Source organism: Cicer arietinum, chromosome 6, assembly GCF_000331145.2.
Source record: "Cicer arietinum cultivar CDC Frontier isolate Library 1 chromosome 6, Cicar.CDCFrontier_v2.0, whole genome shotgun sequence".
Classification (NCBI taxonomy): domain Eukaryota; kingdom Viridiplantae; phylum Streptophyta; class Magnoliopsida; order Fabales; family Fabaceae; genus Cicer; species Cicer arietinum.
The window spans coordinates 15,857,137-15,876,504 of NC_021165.2; the positions used below are offsets into that span (position 1 = coordinate 15,857,137).

General features: G+C 30.5%; 4 protein-coding genes across 5 annotated transcripts; 3 read left to right on the forward strand and 1 right to left on the reverse strand.

Moving 5' to 3' along the window:
- The first annotated feature begins 6,560 nt into the window (after nucleotides 1-6,560).
- Nucleotides 6,561-8,784, forward strand: LOC105852289 (polyubiquitin). 2 transcript variants are annotated; one of them, XM_012717095.3, is made up of 2 exons: nucleotides 6,561-6,844; nucleotides 7,417-8,784. In XM_012717095.3, the coding sequence occupies exon 2, from the start codon at nucleotides 7,417-7,419 to the stop codon at nucleotides 8,560-8,562; it is 1,146 nt and encodes a 381-aa protein (XP_012572549.1). In that variant the 5' UTR covers nucleotides 6,561-6,844; the 3' UTR covers nucleotides 8,563-8,784. The 2 variants fall into 2 exon arrangements, with proteins under 2 accessions (XP_012572549.1, XP_073226410.1); XM_073370309.1 differs by lacking the exon at nucleotides 6,561-6,844 and adding an exon at nucleotides 6,955-6,972.
- Nucleotides 8,785-9,971: 1,187 nt separating this feature from the next.
- On the reverse strand, nucleotides 9,972-10,693 carry LOC101515262 (18.5 kDa class I heat shock protein-like). Its single transcript, XM_004505028.4, has one exon. The coding sequence runs from the start codon at nucleotides 10,587-10,589 to the stop codon at nucleotides 10,107-10,109; it is 483 nt and encodes a 160-aa protein (XP_004505085.1). The 5' UTR covers nucleotides 10,590-10,693; the 3' UTR covers nucleotides 9,972-10,106.
- A 6,843-nt stretch (nucleotides 10,694-17,536) lies between these two features.
- On the forward strand, nucleotides 17,537-18,512 carry LOC101488336 (18.5 kDa class I heat shock protein-like). The gene has a single exon (XM_004505030.4). The coding sequence runs from the start codon at nucleotides 17,834-17,836 to the stop codon at nucleotides 18,314-18,316; it is 483 nt and encodes a 160-aa protein (XP_004505087.1). The 5' UTR covers nucleotides 17,537-17,833; the 3' UTR covers nucleotides 18,317-18,512.
- A 149-nt stretch (nucleotides 18,513-18,661) lies between these two features.
- Nucleotides 18,662-19,368, forward strand: LOC101515584 (18.5 kDa class I heat shock protein-like). Its single transcript, XM_004505029.4, has one exon. It carries the CDS (start codon nucleotides 18,699-18,701, stop codon nucleotides 19,119-19,121), a length of 423 nt encoding a protein of 140 aa, XP_004505086.1. The 5' UTR covers nucleotides 18,662-18,698; the 3' UTR covers nucleotides 19,122-19,368.

Genomic DNA, 19,368 nt, shown 5'->3' on the forward strand with positions numbered 1-19,368 from the left:
AAAGCCACCCCCCACAAAAAAAACCCCCCCTGCCACTAAGGCAACTTCCACACAGAAAATCACACTTACCACTAAGGCAACTTCCACACAGAAAATCAAAACCTGCCATTAAGGCAACTTCCACGAAGATGCATATGTCATACCATGAAGATGCAGTATGAAATAGATATACTCCCACACAACCCACTAAGAATTATGTCATGAGCATTAAAATTCACTTTTTTAAAATCATCACCTTATTCACACATCATTAAGAACACATACACACATCCATATAATGATAAAAATTAGGACAATCACATAGAGATAAAAGTTTGATATCATATCGGCCATAAAAATTAACACTTTAACACATATAACAATAAAATTCACACTCCAACTAATATATATAATAATTGTTAAATTTTGTTTATCATACATCGCATAAATTTTCATAATTTACTACATAAGAGTCAAATATTAAATTCAATCTCACAAAAATTGGGGTTTTATTAGTCTACATTTATTTTCTTTTAAAATACAAGTAATCACGATTATTTATTTCATGTCATTCAACTAACGGCCTAACTATAATTTGTGTGGGGAAAAGCCCTTACCTTGGCCGCTTTTCTTCCTAGTACAAAGCTCTAAGCCCCACCAAGTCGTTCACAAGGAAAATAAGTTATAAGCTTTTGATGCCCAAAAAGAGGAGGTGATGGTGATGGTGGCTAGGATTTTGGTTTTATTTATAAAAGTGTTTGTGAAATAGGGTTCGTAGTAGCGGCTAGGGTTTCAGTATTCTTTTCTTAATATTGGGCCTAAATGATAAATAGAAAGTAGACAATATTATTGTTGTTATTATTGTTGTTGTTGTTGTTGTTGTTATTATTATTATTATTATTATTATTACTATTATTATTATTATTAAATAAAACCAACTATTACCAGAACTAATTTTGTTAATACAATTTCATTATGAACGTATTACCACGATTTCAAAACAAATATTTATAAAAAGTAATTTAAGTAATTACTATTTTAAAATAAATTAATAACGAAAACTCTCATATTCACAATATTAACTACAATTATACTATTTTACAAACTAATCACATAAAAATACTACCATCTTTATATAATAGTCAAAATGATAAAATAATTAAATTTAAGTAATTAAACTTAATATTTATAAATTAAGTAACTAAACATAATATTTATAATTTATATTACTCATTAAATCAAATATATATACGATTATCAAACCATAAGAAACTCACACATATAAGGACAACTAATCATAAAATTAATCAATATATATTCTAAAATGATTTTAACACCAAATTAATTTCTTTAAAATTCTATTTAATTAATAAAATTGTTGATTATGAAATTTTGGATGTTACAATTATACCCAACTTAGAGAAATTTCGTCCTCGAAATTTGTAATAAAGAAAAAGCAAATCATTATTTAAATTACCACAATAAAGATTGAAGCTTAGTCTCTGAAGATATAATAAACATGACGAGGGCATTTATAATTTATTAAAGTGCAACATGAGTTAACAACACATATCACATTTAGCATTCAATTATGGACGATCATACCATAGAGTCACTCACTATAATCTACAAATAAAACATATAGACTTAGTTGGTAATTACTTACTAGATTTAATTGGGGTGAAATGAAACATATTTCAAGTACATTGTTAGCTTCTACTAGATAATTATTACTAACAACTTTATCAACTAAGATATGTGCTGTAAAACCAAAAAGGTTCTTTGTTTTGAACATTTAGTGGAAAATCTCACAGTTGTGAGGACTGGACGTAACCCAAGTTGGGTGAACTAGGATACATCTTTGTATGATATTCTTTCTCTTATCTCTTTATTTATTAAGCTTGATTGATTAACTGAGTAAAAACATAAACTAGATTTATGTTTTTAAGCTAACCAAGAACGTTCTCTTTTTTTTTTTTTTTTTTTTTTGGTAAAAACCAATAACGTTCTTCGTTTTCTGTTTTTTTAATTAAGATCATTCTTGAGTTAAATCTTTAGACTTTTTCAAGAATTTTTAAATAGAAACATTTACAATTCAAACCATCTTCCTTGCAAATCGACATTACTACTTCACTGATTTATATTCTCAAAAAAACTTGTATGATGTTATTTACTCTTTTATTTGATTTTTTAGAGTATAGTTGTCAAACTCACAAGATTAATTAATTTATAAATAGATATTTCTTATTCTAACAATACTTAATATAAACAGTGAATCATTAATCAATTTATTGGTTATTATTATTATGTGTTAAATAAATTTTTCATTCCTATAAAATTTTGAATTTTTTTTTAGTTCCAATAAAAAAAACTGCAATATTTAGTCATTTGAAATTTTCTTGCAAACAGTTTTAGTCCCTACTTAAAAGAAATATGTTTAATTGTCTTTAAACTTTTAAATTTTTTAATGATTATTTGTATTGAAGTTTAAACATAAGAAAAAATTTCTTCATAATTTTTTTTAAGTTAACATAAATTATATACGAATTTTTTAAATGTCATAAAACTAAGATAAAAGTAACAAAAATATAAGCGTAGAAATCAAATTTTGAATTTATTTTTTATAATTTTTTTTTTACAATGTTGTAAACATGTTTATAAAAAAATGCATTCAAAAATATATTTTCGCATTCTAACAGAAAAAATTTATTTAAGTCTATTATTAATAACATTTGGTGGATGTCCATAGCTATAAGCTTTTTTTATCAATTGATAATGACTTATTATGATAGATTACTTAATTCTTGAAAGTTTAAAGTTTATATGGTATTGTAAGGATTGTTGTACCTTAAAGAGTATAATGCAAAGATATCATATTATCTTTTCAGTCTTTTCTCTTATGAATATTTTGCTTTTGTTTTGATTATTTTATAACAGTTATTTAGTTTTATATAAATAATAATACATGTACATTTTTTGCTTTTCTAAAAAATAAAGTAAATTTAATTAAATTTTACTTCCTCAAGATATTGCAATTTTCAATTTGAACGTTCATTTTTGTTTTGTTTTTGTAAATAGAGAGTCTTTCATCAATTATATTGTTTATCAAATGGCATTTCTACTAGTAAAATATGGTGCATTTATCAATTGAATTTGACACAATGATTGAATCTTTCACTCACACTTTTGATTATTTCTTTCATTGATAACCTGTATTCTTCTTGGTCTTAAATATATAAAAAAAAAATAGAATTAAAAATAAAATAAATGTATTTATTTTAAATTTAGGAACAAATATATATATAAAAAGTATTTATTTTAAATTTAGGAACAAATATATATATTTTATATTATTTTCTCTTATATTTGAGATTATAAAAAGTACATATAAACGCATTTTTTTTAATATTATCATATTTCCCTATAGTTTGTGTAGTATAAAAATAATATTTTAACCCAAAAATTATGGTATTCATAATGAAAAATAACATTTATTTGTAATAGAAATAGTATATTTAAGGATCAAACGATGCATTATACAAGTCTAAAACCCCAAACTATTGGAACCAACTTGGTCCATATATATACAAATGAACAACAATTAATTTTGTTGATAACAAAATCGTATAAGGAATAATTTTTCTTCTAACTGATTTGTCTAGTGAGCATATGAAACTCTTTAATTGACAATGTCAAAAAGATATGTTGACTCTCTCATAACATCTAGTATATCCATAACATTACAATCAATAAACTATGGATAAGTTGAAGCTATAATGTGTTTGGTGATTTAGTGCAATATTCAAATTATGTGCATTTGGCAACCTAAATAGTTGAGATGTCAGCGTCTAGTTAAGAGCGTAATGACTATACTCCATCAGAACGAAAATGAACTCATTGAAGAAGAGTTATGATACCACAAACACTTTTTGGAATAACACCACGTGTATAATATCTCTGTACAATATTTCTAAGATTTTATTGCGAACTTATTTACACAAAAGATAACATATTTATTTTTCAACCAACTATACAAGCTAAAGAACTGCAAACAAGAAGAATATTGTATTAATTTGGCACAAAGCTTCAACTTTTGTAAAATTAATTTCAGAAATCTTTAAACAAATTTAAACATCTCAAAAGTGAAATCTGCTAAAGAATTTGAGAATTCCTGAAATCACGTTGCAAATTCATAGATATGTTCCAATGGTGGTTGTTTGTATTCCTCATAGATATGACAATACTAAGTGTGTGTTTGAAAAAATGCAAAATGACGTTGCAAATTCATGTCCACTAAAACTCTCCAAATAGTAGCTTCTCTAAATCACGGATAAAATGCATGGTAACTGAAGAAATTGGCTGCAAACGCCATTCCAAACATATGCTAAGTCCTTGTGATGTGTTTGAGAATAATCAATTAACAAAAGTATTCTCTAGCAATTGTAATCAAATAAATGAAGACATTTTAGTGGAAAATTCTTTAAGTTAAATGAATTGGAGATAACTGTTAGGTGAACAGTTCATCCAAGATAATTTTGTGTATTACTTTTCTCTTATCCTCAACTATGTTTGCATTAAAAAAAATCAATTTTTCGTTTTTAAAGGAAACTATTTTTAAAACTAGTATTTTTAAATAAAAAAAAAAGAGTTTGACCTTGAAAAACTAGAGATTTAAAAAATTAATTATTTTGAACTAAACAAATTTAAATCCCTTTGTTGTCATCCTTCCTTACCATCAATTGAGATCATTTGGTAACAGAGTAGTTAAGAAGGAAAAATTATTTTAAATTATAAATCTATTAAAAGAACGATAATCATAATTCATATTAGCTAATTAGCTAATTAGCTAATTAGCTAATAGATCGTGACAATGATAAAGAATTTGTTTGATTTAATACAAAAAAGATAATTACATATAAAAATAGATTGGATCGATCGACACTAATCTATAATTTAACCAATGTCATATTCGAGGTAGATCATACTTTTTAAATAAACTAGACTAAAACTTTTATTACACAATCCTTTTTCTCATATTTAAGATCAAATTAAATAAAAATATTTAAAATTAAATGCTAAGCTTATATTCTCTCACTTCTAAATCCTTAATTTTTGGAGCGGAACTAAATTTGGCTTATGATCATTTTTATTCCCCTACCTTCCTCTCCGTCCAATAAAAAAAAATAGATATTTTTTCTAGAATAAAATATAAACAACAATAATTTTAAGGAAAAATATATCTAGATATAAAATTTTAGTTTTAGATTTGGTCGTTTTAAAAAAAATTAATTTGAAAAAAAAATGTATACCAGCGTAAATTAATTTTACATTGATGTCAATATAAATAAAATATATGATTTTTTTTGAAAGTGATAACAACTGTTGTTGGAGTTAGAAATTATTCGAGAGATCAACTAACTCTTTTCAATTTGATTTCGTTTTTTTTAAACGATTACATTGAAGAATGAACTATGTCCCTCAATTATAAATATCCTAATAACGTTAAAGAGTGTTAAAGTACGTCGCGTTTATCTTTAAACTACTAAACTAATGAATATACAAAGTAAAATAAAATGATAAAGAGATAGATATGCATAAAAACTTGTTTGATTAATTATATGTCTCGAATAATTTACAAGTATTGATATTTATAGACAGATGCTAGTCCTACTGGCCATAAGACGTAACCTACAAAAATATAGCTTTACTCGGCTATTATGTGGATAATCAATGATAATTCTTGCTTATGGGAATTTTTGATGCTCCACGATCGGTTCATATTTCCTATCTTCACAACATGTCTCGTTGTCAATACTCGCACATGTTTTGTTGTGCCTCTGTGTTGAACGTTAATGGTACTAAAAACGTATAACACAAATGCAATTGGCAAATCATCAAATTCTATTGTGCATTAATTCATTCACATGTCTTTGCAATCTTTGTGGACCTTTAGAGACTTGAAAAAGATTTGACTTACCCACATTCAACTGTTAATTGCCATTATTGACTAACAATTCTTTTTAGTTGTATATAACAATATTCAGTTATATATAACATGGTTGATTTATATTATATGATATTATAAAATTATTTTACATTGCAAATATAATCATTATACTCTTTTATGATTTAGACTAAATACATTAATTTTGTTGATAATAAGATACAATAATTTTTCAAAACAAAATTGTATGTTTATATTTATGGTATTCTAGAAAACCTGAACATAGTTGAAAGGGGATATACTAATATGGACTAGCAATTGGCGTAGTCACAAATGGGTACAAGTTGGGTAGTCACCGCACTCTGGAGGGTCATATTAATGATAAGCGATGTACTGACTACACAACTACATGCATGTAGTTGTAATTGCACTATATTCAATCTCGTATTATTACTGTCATCAATTACATGCAATTAAAAATGTTTTGCACTGATAATGTTAATACTACTAAATTAAATATTTTATTTTAGTTTAAATTTAAAAACTCACAATTAGATGAAATTATAATATAGTTATAAACAGACTTAATTATTTTTAAATTATAATTTTAAATTTGTATCATTCGATTTGTTTGGACGGAAAAAAATTGGTGAATGCAAGATGCAATCCTTATCCATCGTATCGTCATCAGTTGCCGAAAACGATTTTGACTCTGATTCTAGAAGTTGCCGTTTCATAAAGGTGGGCACCTTATAGTATGTCCACGTGTCATACATTGATTGACTGAGTGGCTGTTGCCGATATTTTTTCACTATAAAATGCAAAGCCCGGTAAACCAATTCTTCAAGTAGCTACAGAAAGCTTTCGTTTCATTGCAGTGAAAAGAAAATTCCTAGAGCACAACACCCTTTCACTTTCAAGGTATAATCTACTTTTCTTCTCCTTTCCATTAAGACTTCGATCATTAGGGTTTTGTATTCTCTCGTTTAATCGGTCTTTGGATTTGTCAACTTTGAATTTGATATAGCTTTTTCGACATCGATTGTTAGGTTTGTGTTATCTTTTTAATCCATCATTCACCTGTTTGCCTTTATTTTTAATCTGGTTTATGTGATTTGACTGTTACGATAATCACTCTAGCTGAGATCTATGTGAAAACTTTTCTTGATTAATTTAATTTTGTATTAATCAAAAGGTTCAAAACGATCTTAAGAATTGGATTATGTATTGTATGATTTTATAATCTCCTATAGTTAGATTAGTCCTGGGACGTTGATACGACTGATTCATTCATTTATCGGACACAATTTTTTGTGTAATTTTGTACTTTGATGAGAAGTATGTTTTTAAAACGTTTTTCTGTAAATATAACTCATTATATTGGCTGATCTTCTACTTCCAGTCCTCTAACACGTAGTCTTTTAACTCTGTTGTAGCTATAATGAACAATTGTTGATTGATTAATTTGTTTTTGTTTGTTATGGATAATATAGATGCAAATATTTGTGAAGACCCTCACTGGCAAAACCATCACTCTCGAAGTTGAGAGTTCAGATACCATAGACAATGTTAAGGCCAAGATTCAAGACAAGGAAGGCATCCCACCAGACCAGCAGCGTCTCATTTTTGCAGGCAAGCAGCTGGAGGATGGGCGTACCCTTGCTGATTACAACATCCAAAAAGAGTCAACCCTTCATTTGGTGCTCCGTCTCCGTGGTGGAATGCAAATCTTCGTGAAGACTCTCACTGGAAAGACGATCACCCTTGAGGTGGAAAGCTCTGATACTATTGACAATGTCAAGGCCAAGATTCAGGACAAGGAGAGCATTCCACCAGACCAACAGAGGCTCATTTTTGCTGGCAAACAGCTTGAGGATGGCCGAACTTTAGCAGATTACAATATTCAGAAAGAATCCACCCTTCATTTGGTGCTCCGACTCCGTGGTGGCATGCAAATCTTCGTCAAGACCCTCACAGGAAAGACCATCACCCTTGAAGTTGAGAGTTCTGACACCATTGACAATGTCAAGGCCAAGATCCAAGACAAAGAGGGTATCCCACCTGATCAGCAGAGGCTCATCTTTGCTGGAAAACAGCTTGAAGATGGTCGAACCTTGGCTGATTACAACATCCAGAAAGAGTCAACTCTCCACCTGGTTTTGCGTCTTCGTGGTGGTATGCAGATTTTCGTGAAGACTCTTACTGGCAAGACAATTACTTTGGAGGTAGAGAGCTCAGACACAATTGACAATGTGAAGGCTAAGATACAGGACAAGGAGGGTATTCCCCCAGACCAGCAAAGGTTGATTTTTGCTGGAAAGCAGCTTGAAGATGGCCGAACCTTGGCTGATTACAACATCCAGAAAGAATCCACCCTCCACCTTGTCCTTCGATTGAGGGGAGGTATGCAGATCTTTGTAAAGACTTTGACAGGAAAGACCATAACTTTGGAGGTGGAAAGTTCAGACACAATTGACAATGTAAAGGCAAAAATTCAAGACAAGGAGGGAATCCCACCAGATCAGCAAAGGTTGATCTTTGCTGGGAAGCAATTGGAGGATGGAAGGACCCTAGCTGACTACAACATTCAGAAGGAGTCTACTCTTCACCTCGTGTTGCGTCTTCGTGGTGGATTTTAAGTTTTTGGATGTTACTTAGTGGTTTTTTTAATGTGTGAAAGTCCTTTAAGGTCTTTTGTTTTTAATGTTACAGAACTTGCTACTGTATGAATCTCGAGTCCGTGATGGCCCTTAAATCTTTAGTTTGCTATGATATTTGTATAATTCTGTTCTCACAGTATACTTCATGAACATGTACTATTTGCTATCCTTCGAGTGGTCAAGTATTATTCTTTTGTTTTCTATCTGTAGTTCACAATATTACTGCTGCGTATGAAATTGGAGGAAGTAGATGTTTGCTATGTAGTGTCTTATCCTAGGCGGTAGGTACTTTTATCGCATCATTTGCATATCTTATTTTATTTCTTATAATAACTAAACAAAAACTCTGGAAATATAAGGAATAGACCCAGGATCCGGTATAGATACTTCACTATCATCTTCAAAATCATTGAATGTAAGGATACCCGTGTAAAATTAATCTAGTTTTTGTCGGTATCAATGATTTACTGCTCCGGGCATTTGAGACACAGACCTCAGTTTGATGACATCTTTTACTAGGAATGGAATTTAAGCAAGAGTGGATATGCCAAAAAGAAGTATGTTATTAATCGAAACAGTCTTGCAAAAGACTATAGCAACAAGTTTGTAATTTGAGAAAAAAATTTGCAAGGATAAAGAGAAAAACAGGTTCGAACAATTGATTATCTATTCAATGATAAAAAATTTACAACACTCTCAGATTACAAACAGTAAGCTTTGGCTTATATATGCTGCCAATCTATTCCTGGACAGTTATAAAACAGTTACAAGATGAATGAGATGTCACATAGCCAGGCATAAATAACTAAAACAACATACAGCTAACGGAATAATCCACCAGGGTCTACAGAGTATAAAAGGGAGGTAAATTATGAAGGATGGCAAAAGCATCATTACTCCGATGAACTAGAAAGAAAATTTTGGAGAAGATAATATAGCTAATTTGATAAATATTACTTATAGATGTCTGATTGCTTGATTCTTAAGCATGCTTTGAAAGTTCATCCACTGTGCAAGTGAAATTATGACTGATAAGTGCGAACAGCCAAAGTTACATGTCTTGAAAGTGATTGTAGAGGTTCCATTGAGAACATGAGAAAACAAAATAGGTTATTTTCCCAGCTTTAGATCAGGTGTTATTACAAGGTGTTTAGAGAAGCAGAATGAGGTAGAACATGTAACTACAGCTGCTGTAAATCAAGCATTTTGGCCTAGAAACTCGCTTTCAGACTCATATGAAACAAAATGAGGAATCTTTTATTGGCAATCAAGTTGCAATGGCAGTTTGAAATAATCCTAATTTTCACGACCAGAAGGATTTTAAGTTCAAATTATTTTTCTTAGGGGAAATACGAAAACAAGGTGAGGTCAAAATTAACATCAAGAAGAAGAACAATAACTATTTACTTATTTATTCATGCAGAAATATTTCACACATTACATATATCTCTTGCACTGACATCATCACACAAAAGATTAACATTACATGGGTACAAACAAAAGCAAGAGAGTCACTTCCGAGTTTAACCAGAGATCTCAATGGACTTAACATCAGGCTTTTTGATCTGTTCTTTTGGAACAGTGACAGTGAGAACACCATTCTCCATGGCAGCTTTAACTTGTTCAATTTTAGCATTCTCAGGCAATCTGAATCTCCTCATGAATTTACCACTGCTACGTTCCACACGATGCCATTGATCATTCTTGTCTTCTTTCTCAACGCTCCTCTCTCCGCTTATCTGAAGAACCCTATCATCTTCAATTTCAACTTTCACTTCCTCTTTCTTCAGTCCAGGAAGATCAGCTTTAAACACGTGTGCTTCTGGTGTTTCCTTCCAGTCCACACGTGTGTTCACAAATGCAGAATTCTCACGAGATAATTCAGGGAATGAAGCAGAAACGGAACTAGAAAATGGAAAATCCTTAAAGGGATCCCAAAGGTCGAGGGAGAATGGATCGTAAACGTTGCTCCTTCGGCCACCAAAGAAACTTGGAATCAGCGACATTTTTATTTCTTTAGATGTACTAGTTGAGAACTCGGTTAATTGAGGATGGAATGGGATTTGATATCAAAATTTAGTGTGAATTGTGGATGACGTTGTATGCAGGCACGATGTGTATATGAATGGCATAGAGGAATCATCGTGTAGTATCGAGAAAATTCTACCGTGTCAACGGGGTCTTCAAAATGACACATTGTAGAAAGGCCCCACAAGATTGAGTAACAATAACTGGAATGTACTAGATTTTTCGTTTTAACAGCAATAATAATAGTAATTGGGTAAGATAAACGAGTTTACTTTTTTATTTTTAAGATTTAATTTATATCGGTACATGTATATATAAATTAAATTTTAAAAAATAAAAAAGTTTTTACCAAATAAAACAACAAACATGAACCTATAATTATTATTTTTATCTGTAGCCTATAACTAATTTATATGGAAAATTATTTAAATAAACTAAACCCATGTTTCATTCTTTAAGCATTTTCTATGAAGATTATTGACACCATAGAAACTAAGCTAAAGAAAGCACGTAGATTTTCTTTTCGAAAATTTATTACATATCAATAAAAAATAATATTTCTTAGACATTGAAGTGGATGATCGTAGGGATGACACTATTCCCTTGTGTTAGTTATCTTTGCTATTGAATAAAAATAGTATGCGTACTTCATCTATATATTTTTAAACATTAATAGATATTAATGATTATTTATTTATATACAATGTTTTTTTTTCATTATATAGTACTTTTCTCTATATTTCGTCCAAAAAAGTAGTAATAATTATTAATACATATATAATAATATTTTATTATAAAAATTATTAATACATAAACAAAAACTAATACAACATGACAATTTTACTAATTTATTATTGGTATAAATATTTGTACGTATAGATACCATTATATCAACATTTGTGACCATTAACTAAAAAGTAATCAAATATCCATTTATTTTATTTACGGTTATTTGTTAAGCTTCTCGTGTCGTGTATTTTTGTGATTCTTATATGTTGAAAATGATGATGATATTAATAGTAGATTGTTGAAAATAATGATGTTATTAATGAGAAATGTGATATGAACAAACGTGTGATTTCAAACTTTAGTAACTTAGACTTAACTCTAAAGTTATCTTTAAACGATTTTGAAAAATGTGATTTTTGCAGTCAAACTATAACTAAGAGTTCACATAAATCAATAATTAGATAATATGAACCTTTATACCGAATACACTCTGATATATGTGAACTTGATGGGATGTTAACCATAAATAAAAATCGTTATTTCATCCTTTTTATTGATGATTGTTCTGATTATACTTTTGTATATCTAATCAAAAATAAAAGTGAATTACTTGACATATTTAAGATCTTTGTAACTAAAATGGAAAATAAATTTAGTAAAAAGATTAAGAGGTTTCATAGTGATAGAGGAACAAAATATGATTCCAGTTTATTTAATGAGTTTTATAAAAACCCAAAGAATTATACATGAAACTACTGCACCGTATTCACATGAAATGAATCGTAAAGCTAAAAGAAAGAATAGAAATTTTACGGAACTAGTTGTTGCTATTATGCTTAGCTCTGGTGAAACATCTCACTAGTGGGGGGAAATTATTTTTATTGTTTGCTATGTTGTGAATAGAGTTCCTGAATCTAAAAATAAATCATCTCCTTATGAGATAATGAAGAAAAGACAATCCAACTTATCTTATCTTCGAACATGGGGATGTTTGGCTTATGTAAGAATCTTCGATCCCAAGCAAATTAAACTCGCTAGTAGAGCCTATATATGTGTATTTATTGGGTATGCAATAAACAGTAAAGCATATAGGTTTTATGATCTAAATGCGAAAGTATTCATATAATCAAATAATATTGACTTCTATGAAAATAATTTCCTTTCAAATCGAGAAATAGTGGAGGCAGCGAACCTAGTCAAGTTCATGTGACAAGAAGCACTGAAAGAAAGAAACAAGGCAAAATAGAAACTCGAAGGAGTAAGAGAGTAAGAGTTGCTAAAGATTATGGACCCGAATATATGACCTATAATTTAGAAGACGATCCTGCAAATCTTAAAGAAGTTTTGTCATCATTGGATGTAGATTTATGGCAAGAATTTATAAAGGATAAAATAGATTCTCTAGAGTCTAACAAGACCTGGCATCTAGTAGACTAGCCTCCTAGTTGCAAACCAATAGGTTGTAAATGGATCTTGAAAAATAAACTAAAACTCGATGAAACTATTGATAAATACAAGGCACGCCTTGTAGCCAAAGGTTTTAGACAAAGAGAAAATATAGATTTCTTCGATAGTTTTTCATCAGTCACTAGAATAACATCCATTAGGGTGCTCATATCACTTGCTGCTATTCATAACTCGATGATACATCAGATGGATGTTAGAACAACCTTTTTAAATGGTGACTTGGAAGAAAAATTTGCACTATCATATGTCTCTATGTAAACGACTTTCTCATACTTCGTTCAAATATTCATGCTATAAATAATGTGAAATCATTATTGAGTAACAATTTTAATATGAAAGACCTCGGAGAAGCGAGTGTAATCCTTGGAATCAAGATTACTAGGTTAGAAAAAGGAATTTATTTGGATTATTCTCGCTATGTTGAAAAAATCTTAAAGAAATATAATTACTTTGAATGTAAACCTGTTTGCACACCATATGATCCAAGTGTGAAACTTTTCAAGAACACTGGTGAAGGTGTTAAACAAATTGAATATGCTAACATCATTGGCAGCCTCAAGTATGCTACTGATTGTACTAGACCCAACATTGCATTTGTCGTGGGATTGTTGTGCAGGTTTACTAGTAGATCTAGTATGGAGCATTGACATGCTATCGAAAGAGTCATGAGATACCTTAAAAGGACCATGAGTCTCAGATTACATTATCAATGATTTCTTGTCGTCCTTCAAGGATACAACGATATGATTGGAACACATTTATCAGATGACTCCAAAGCAACCAATGGCTATATTTTCAGTATAGCCGGTGGTGTTGTATCTTGGAAATCTAAGAAACATACCATATTGGCTCAGTCCACTATGAATTCTGAAATGATAGTACTAGATACTGCTAGTGAAGAAGCAAGATGGTTGAGATTCTTGCTAGCTGAGATCCTTTTATGGGAAAAACCTTTCCCAGCTATGTTGATCCACTGCGATAGTACTGCAGCTATTACAAAGATTGAAAATCATTATTACAACGATAAGAGACGACAAATACATCGTAAGCACATCACATTTAGAGAACTACTTTCTAAAGGAGCTGTTATAGTGGATTATGTACGGACTGATGAAAATTTAGCAAATCCTTTAACAAAAGAATTAGCTAGAGAGAAAGTCATAATTACATCCAAAAGGACGAAACTATTGTCTATCAATGAGTCACTCATGAGAATACACCCAAATAAAAAGGTTGTGTGTGGTTTTGATGTCAGAGATAAAGTTCAAGACTACAAGTCACTCTTGTTGAATCTCAATCATACTTGCTATGCAAAGGTTCAAGTCAAGAGACACCTTTGTTTATGCACAATCTTATAGAAGTGTTTGACGTTATTTCAAAAACCTTCTTTTTAAATTCAAGTGAGCGATTGTTGGAATTGATGATGATATTAATGGAATATTATTAGAAATAATGATGACATTAACGAGAGCTAGTGTTGTTGTGAATTGAAAAATAACGAAGTCCTACATAAAAGGGTTATCAAACACTAGTAATGTTTATAAGGTGCAGGTATAGAACTTGGGGTGTCCCCATGGGGTACCCCAATTTTGTAAAGGAGGAATAACACATGCAAAATTGAGCCGTGGGCTTTGGCTCGGTTGGGCCAGGCTTTGCCTTTGGGTTTGGTTTTGGCTAAGTGGTGTATTATTGTCCTCCACCGAGTAAACATTTAATATTTGATCTAATCTTCCTTCCTGGATTTGGGTGTCAGTTATTGCCCAATCAAAACCCTAATCTTTGGTCTCATGCATATGTTGTTTCCCGATCCAAAACCTAGGTCAAAACCCTAAGTTTGAAACGCACATTTTTTATGGTCAATCAGTTTGGAGCACGCGTTTCTGAGGTCAAATCTTGTAGCGCATGTTTAGATGGATTCTTGAATTTCTCTGATCTAGTTGCGGATTTCCTCTATAAATAGAGGATTCTCTTGAGTTGGAAAATCACACCAAAAGCACCATGAATCTGAATTTTTTTCTCTATTTTCCCCCTTTCTTACTCACTTCTTCTCTTTCTTTTGAGTGATCTTAGTACCATATTACGAGTGACAGACATTCGACTACCATATTGCAAGTGTAATTATAGAACGGTTTTCTACGGTGCAGTAGAACTCTGATACAATGTATCTAGGTTGTTTTATCCTGAAGACTTCGTAGTTGATAATCTGTCTTGCACAATTTGGGCAGTGCCTCGAAACGTCTTAAAGAGAGGGATCTAGTCCGCAACTCAACCAATAATATTTACGGTGGCATAAATTATGTTTTCAAAGTTTTTTTAATATTAAAAAATAACACTATATAATTGAGCTTGATTACAATTTGGATATCTAAGAGATAATAAATATTGGTCAATGCCACTATATCCGATCTTGAAAATACTATGAAAATATTTTTATTTCATTTAAAATTATTACTCATGCATGTATCGCACCAGTCCAAGTTCTAGTTTGGTTGAATTTGTATGTCAATTGATACCTCAAGTTGCTTTATTATGATTAAGTGTGCTTGATCTATTTTAATGATGAAAATTACATCAGAATTTGGAAGTAAATTGTATACACAAGCATAGTAAAAGGTAAAAGGTAAAATCATTTCCCCCTTCTCAAAGAAAATTGATTTGCTCTTTTTCACATAAAATTTGATTTTCCTCTTCTTCACATAAAATTTGATTTTCCTTTTCTTCATAAAAAATTTGATTTTTCTCTTCTGTCATGAATCGTATCTCCTCGTAATCTTAAATCGAAGGTCGGAAACCTAAATTAATGAATCTACAACTATGAGATTCTCCATCATGTGAACACTCATCTGAATATAGAATTGTGGTATGATATTACACATTTTCATCAGTTGCAACTTCGTTTCATCGTTATGTTAATATGCATCTTCGTTTTTAGGTTATGCTTTTTCAATTCTCAATTGCAATTATCAATTGAATATCTTCTAAGTGATTTGAAGTTATGGAACATAGCAATTGTACATTAAAAGATCATAGATTGAAGCCATGTTTTAATAACAATTTGAAGTGTTAAAGGTTGCAGCTCATGCGTTAGGAATGTTATAAAGATTTACCCTTAAAATTTTGAAAAATTTAGATGTTAAAAAATGTCATGATTCGTTGATCTATTCACCTATGTGTATTAGGCGAACTTCAAAAATTTGGTTGAATTTATATGTCATATAATATTCCAAAAACTGATGCAATTCACCACTAAATATGTAGTGCGTATGTGGTCTTTCAAATTCATCAAGTTGTTTCATTATGTTTAAGTGGTTTTGAATCTATTTTGATGATGAAAACTACCTAAGAATTTGGAAGTAACTTGGTTATGTTTTAGTTTTTTTTGGTAATTTTTAGATGATTTTTGGATAGAAAGTGCTGGAGTTTGTTTGGGGGATGGTAAACAATTTACTTTTAATACTTTAATAAACTTAGATGTTAAAAAATGTCATGTATAGTTGGTAGAGACGGATCCATAGAGTCAACTGACAAAGAGTCTAAATTTTTGTTATTAGTTTAATATTTAATAATTATTAAAATCACATACTATAAAAATTAAAATTCAAAATGGTAAAGGATAATTTCTCTATTATTTGTATTATTATTATTATTATACCTAATCCTAAAATCCAAATGAATTTGTATATGATAAAATAGTAACAAAATCAAAAATGAAATTAAATTCACCAATCAATTTTTTTTATATATATATACAAAATAACAAATCAACTATTATTACTCAGACCAAAACACATTATTTTCTATAGCATACTATTTCTTTTTTCCCCTGGTATTTGCTACAGAAGCATTGTAGCTAGAGCTGTTAATTTGACAAATCGCATAATTATTGATCTCGACCCACATATTGGAAGGGCCACAAAAATTTATAATTTAAAAAGCTTAAAAAACAAAACCCCCACACTAAAAACCCCCTAAAATTTTGTGGGTTTAATGGACCTATAAACCTACTTTTTCAAAAAAGAATTGATGAAATTCACCGGTGTATATATATATATATAGATATATATATGCTTCGACTTTTTAATTTATCAAGTTATTTCACTGTGCGTAAGTTTATTTGAATTTATTTTAAGGATGAAAATTAACTTAGAATTTGGATGTAGATTGGATACACAAATATAGTAAGATTATAACAGACAAGAAACTGGTGCATTATGTAATTTTGAAAGTTTTATCCTCTATTAAAATTTATGGTAATTTTTGGAATGAACTTTTTGGATAACAAGTGGAGGAGTTGGTTTGGGAGTGTTAAAATATTTAACCTTATAATTTTGAGAAATTTGGATGATAAAAATCCATTACTCTTTATCTCTTTTAATATTATCCATTTTCTCTCTCTCTCTCTCTTTTTATTTTTTTATAATGAAGAGACAGTAAAATTAGGAGAAAGTTAGAGAAAAAAAGATTAATGAAGAGAAAGTAAATAAAATTATTTAAATATGTGACCATCAAAACTCTTAAATTTTGTTTAACATAATATCTTATTTTCCTACTTAGATTGGTGCAATACAGTTAATTACATTTAGAATGTCCACTCAAAATCAAATTTTTTAAATTAAAATGGTTAGATTTTTAAAAGATATAAAATCTGAATCGAATGGTCCAATTATGTTGACTACCGTAAGTCCGAATTCCCTACTTTTATCCCACAAATGAGAATAACAATTGGACTAAACATAGTAAATGTTCCCAAATCTAGAGACTTCTGGTTGCAGTATGGAAGAACTCTGTATTATTTCTGAATTTCTGGAAAATTCGGAAAATACTTCAAATAGATAAAAGGAAAGAAAATAGGATTTATCTCGAAAGTACTACATTACTCATCCACTTGGTTTAAATACCCAATGCGTCCCTTCATTAAACCATCGAAATAAACAGACTTCAAATTGTTGCCAATTTTGTGTTTACGGTTTAGCAACTTCACATTATAAACTTCCATTTGCAGAATTTCCATTTCAGAAGAATAAAAATGTCGCTGATTCCAAGTTTCTTTGGTGGCCGAAGGAGCAACGTTTACGATCCATTCTCCCTCGACCTTTGGGATCCCTTTAAGGATTTTCCATTTTCTAGTTCTGTTTCTTCTTCATTCCCTGAATTATCTCGTGAGAATTCTGCATTTGTGAACACACGTGTGGACTGGAAGGAAACACCAGAAGCACACGTGTTTAAAGCTGATCTTCCTGGACTGAAGAAAGAGGAGGTGAAAGTTGAAATCGAAGATGATAGGGTTCTTCAGATAAGCGGAGAGAGGAGCGTTGAGAAAGAAGACAAGAATGATCAATGGCATCGTGTGGAACGTAGCAGTGGTAAATTCATGAGAAGATTCAGATTGCCTGAGAATGCTAAAATGGAACAAGTTAAAGCTGCAATGGAAAATGGTGTTCTCACTGTCACTGTTCCAAAAGAAGAAATCAAAAAGCCTGATGTCAAGTCAATCGAGATATCTGGTTAAATTAAACACTGTTAAAAGCTCTGCTTCTAAGTTCAGAATAATGTTAAGTGTGCGTGTGAGTGTTTTCTTTTTTTAGTAATTGCGTATTTGTTTTGTGTGTTGTGTGTAAAACGGGAATCGAAATCCTACAATGTTAATTGTAATAATTTGTACTACTATTTGGTAATTAATCGGTATTGTATTCTATTTCTAAGAATCGTGTATCTAAGGTAAAATAATATCCACATGCAACATCCTAAGAATGGAGACATGTAATATGGTCCTTCAATATTTGCGAAGAAGTCTCTTCACCTTCCAAAATAACTTTAAAATACGATACAATACAATAGAAGTTGTGGTTCCGTGCAACAATTATCTGTGAAGCAATTAATCTCACAACAAAATGTCGATGATACCAAGCAACAACAACCCCTTTGGTGATTCCCTTTTGACAAGTTCAATGAAAGAACTTTCTCGAGAGAATCCAATATTTCTAAACAACCAGATTGATTGGAAAGAGACACCAGAAGCACATGTATTCAAAGCGGATGTGCCGGGGTTAAAGCAAGAGGAAGTGAAGGTTGAGGTTGAAGATGGAAGAGTGCTTCAGATAAGAGGTGAGAGGAGCGTGGAAAGACAAGAGATGAATGATGCAAATCATCGTGTTGAACGTAGTAGTGGAAAATTCATGAGGAGTTTCACTCTTCCTGCTAATTGTAAAATGGATCAGGTTAAGGCTTCTATGGAGAATGGGATACTCACTGTTACTGTCCCTAAGGATGGTGCTGCCAACCATGATGCTATTGCTAATGAAAATTCAAATTAGAATTTTATTTCAATCATCATCATAAGCGTTACTTACTGATGATTTGTATAGAAATAGGAGACATTTCAATTCACAGAAATCACATTGCTCGTTGGATATCATATGAATTCAGTCGTGCCTTGTAAAATTATGTTCTATGCTTTTCACTAAAAGTGAAGCTAAATCTTGCGATTTTACATTATTGTATTTGAGAGTTTTATCTTGTATTGAGTTGTTATCTTAATGTTGAAATGCCATTAAAACAAAA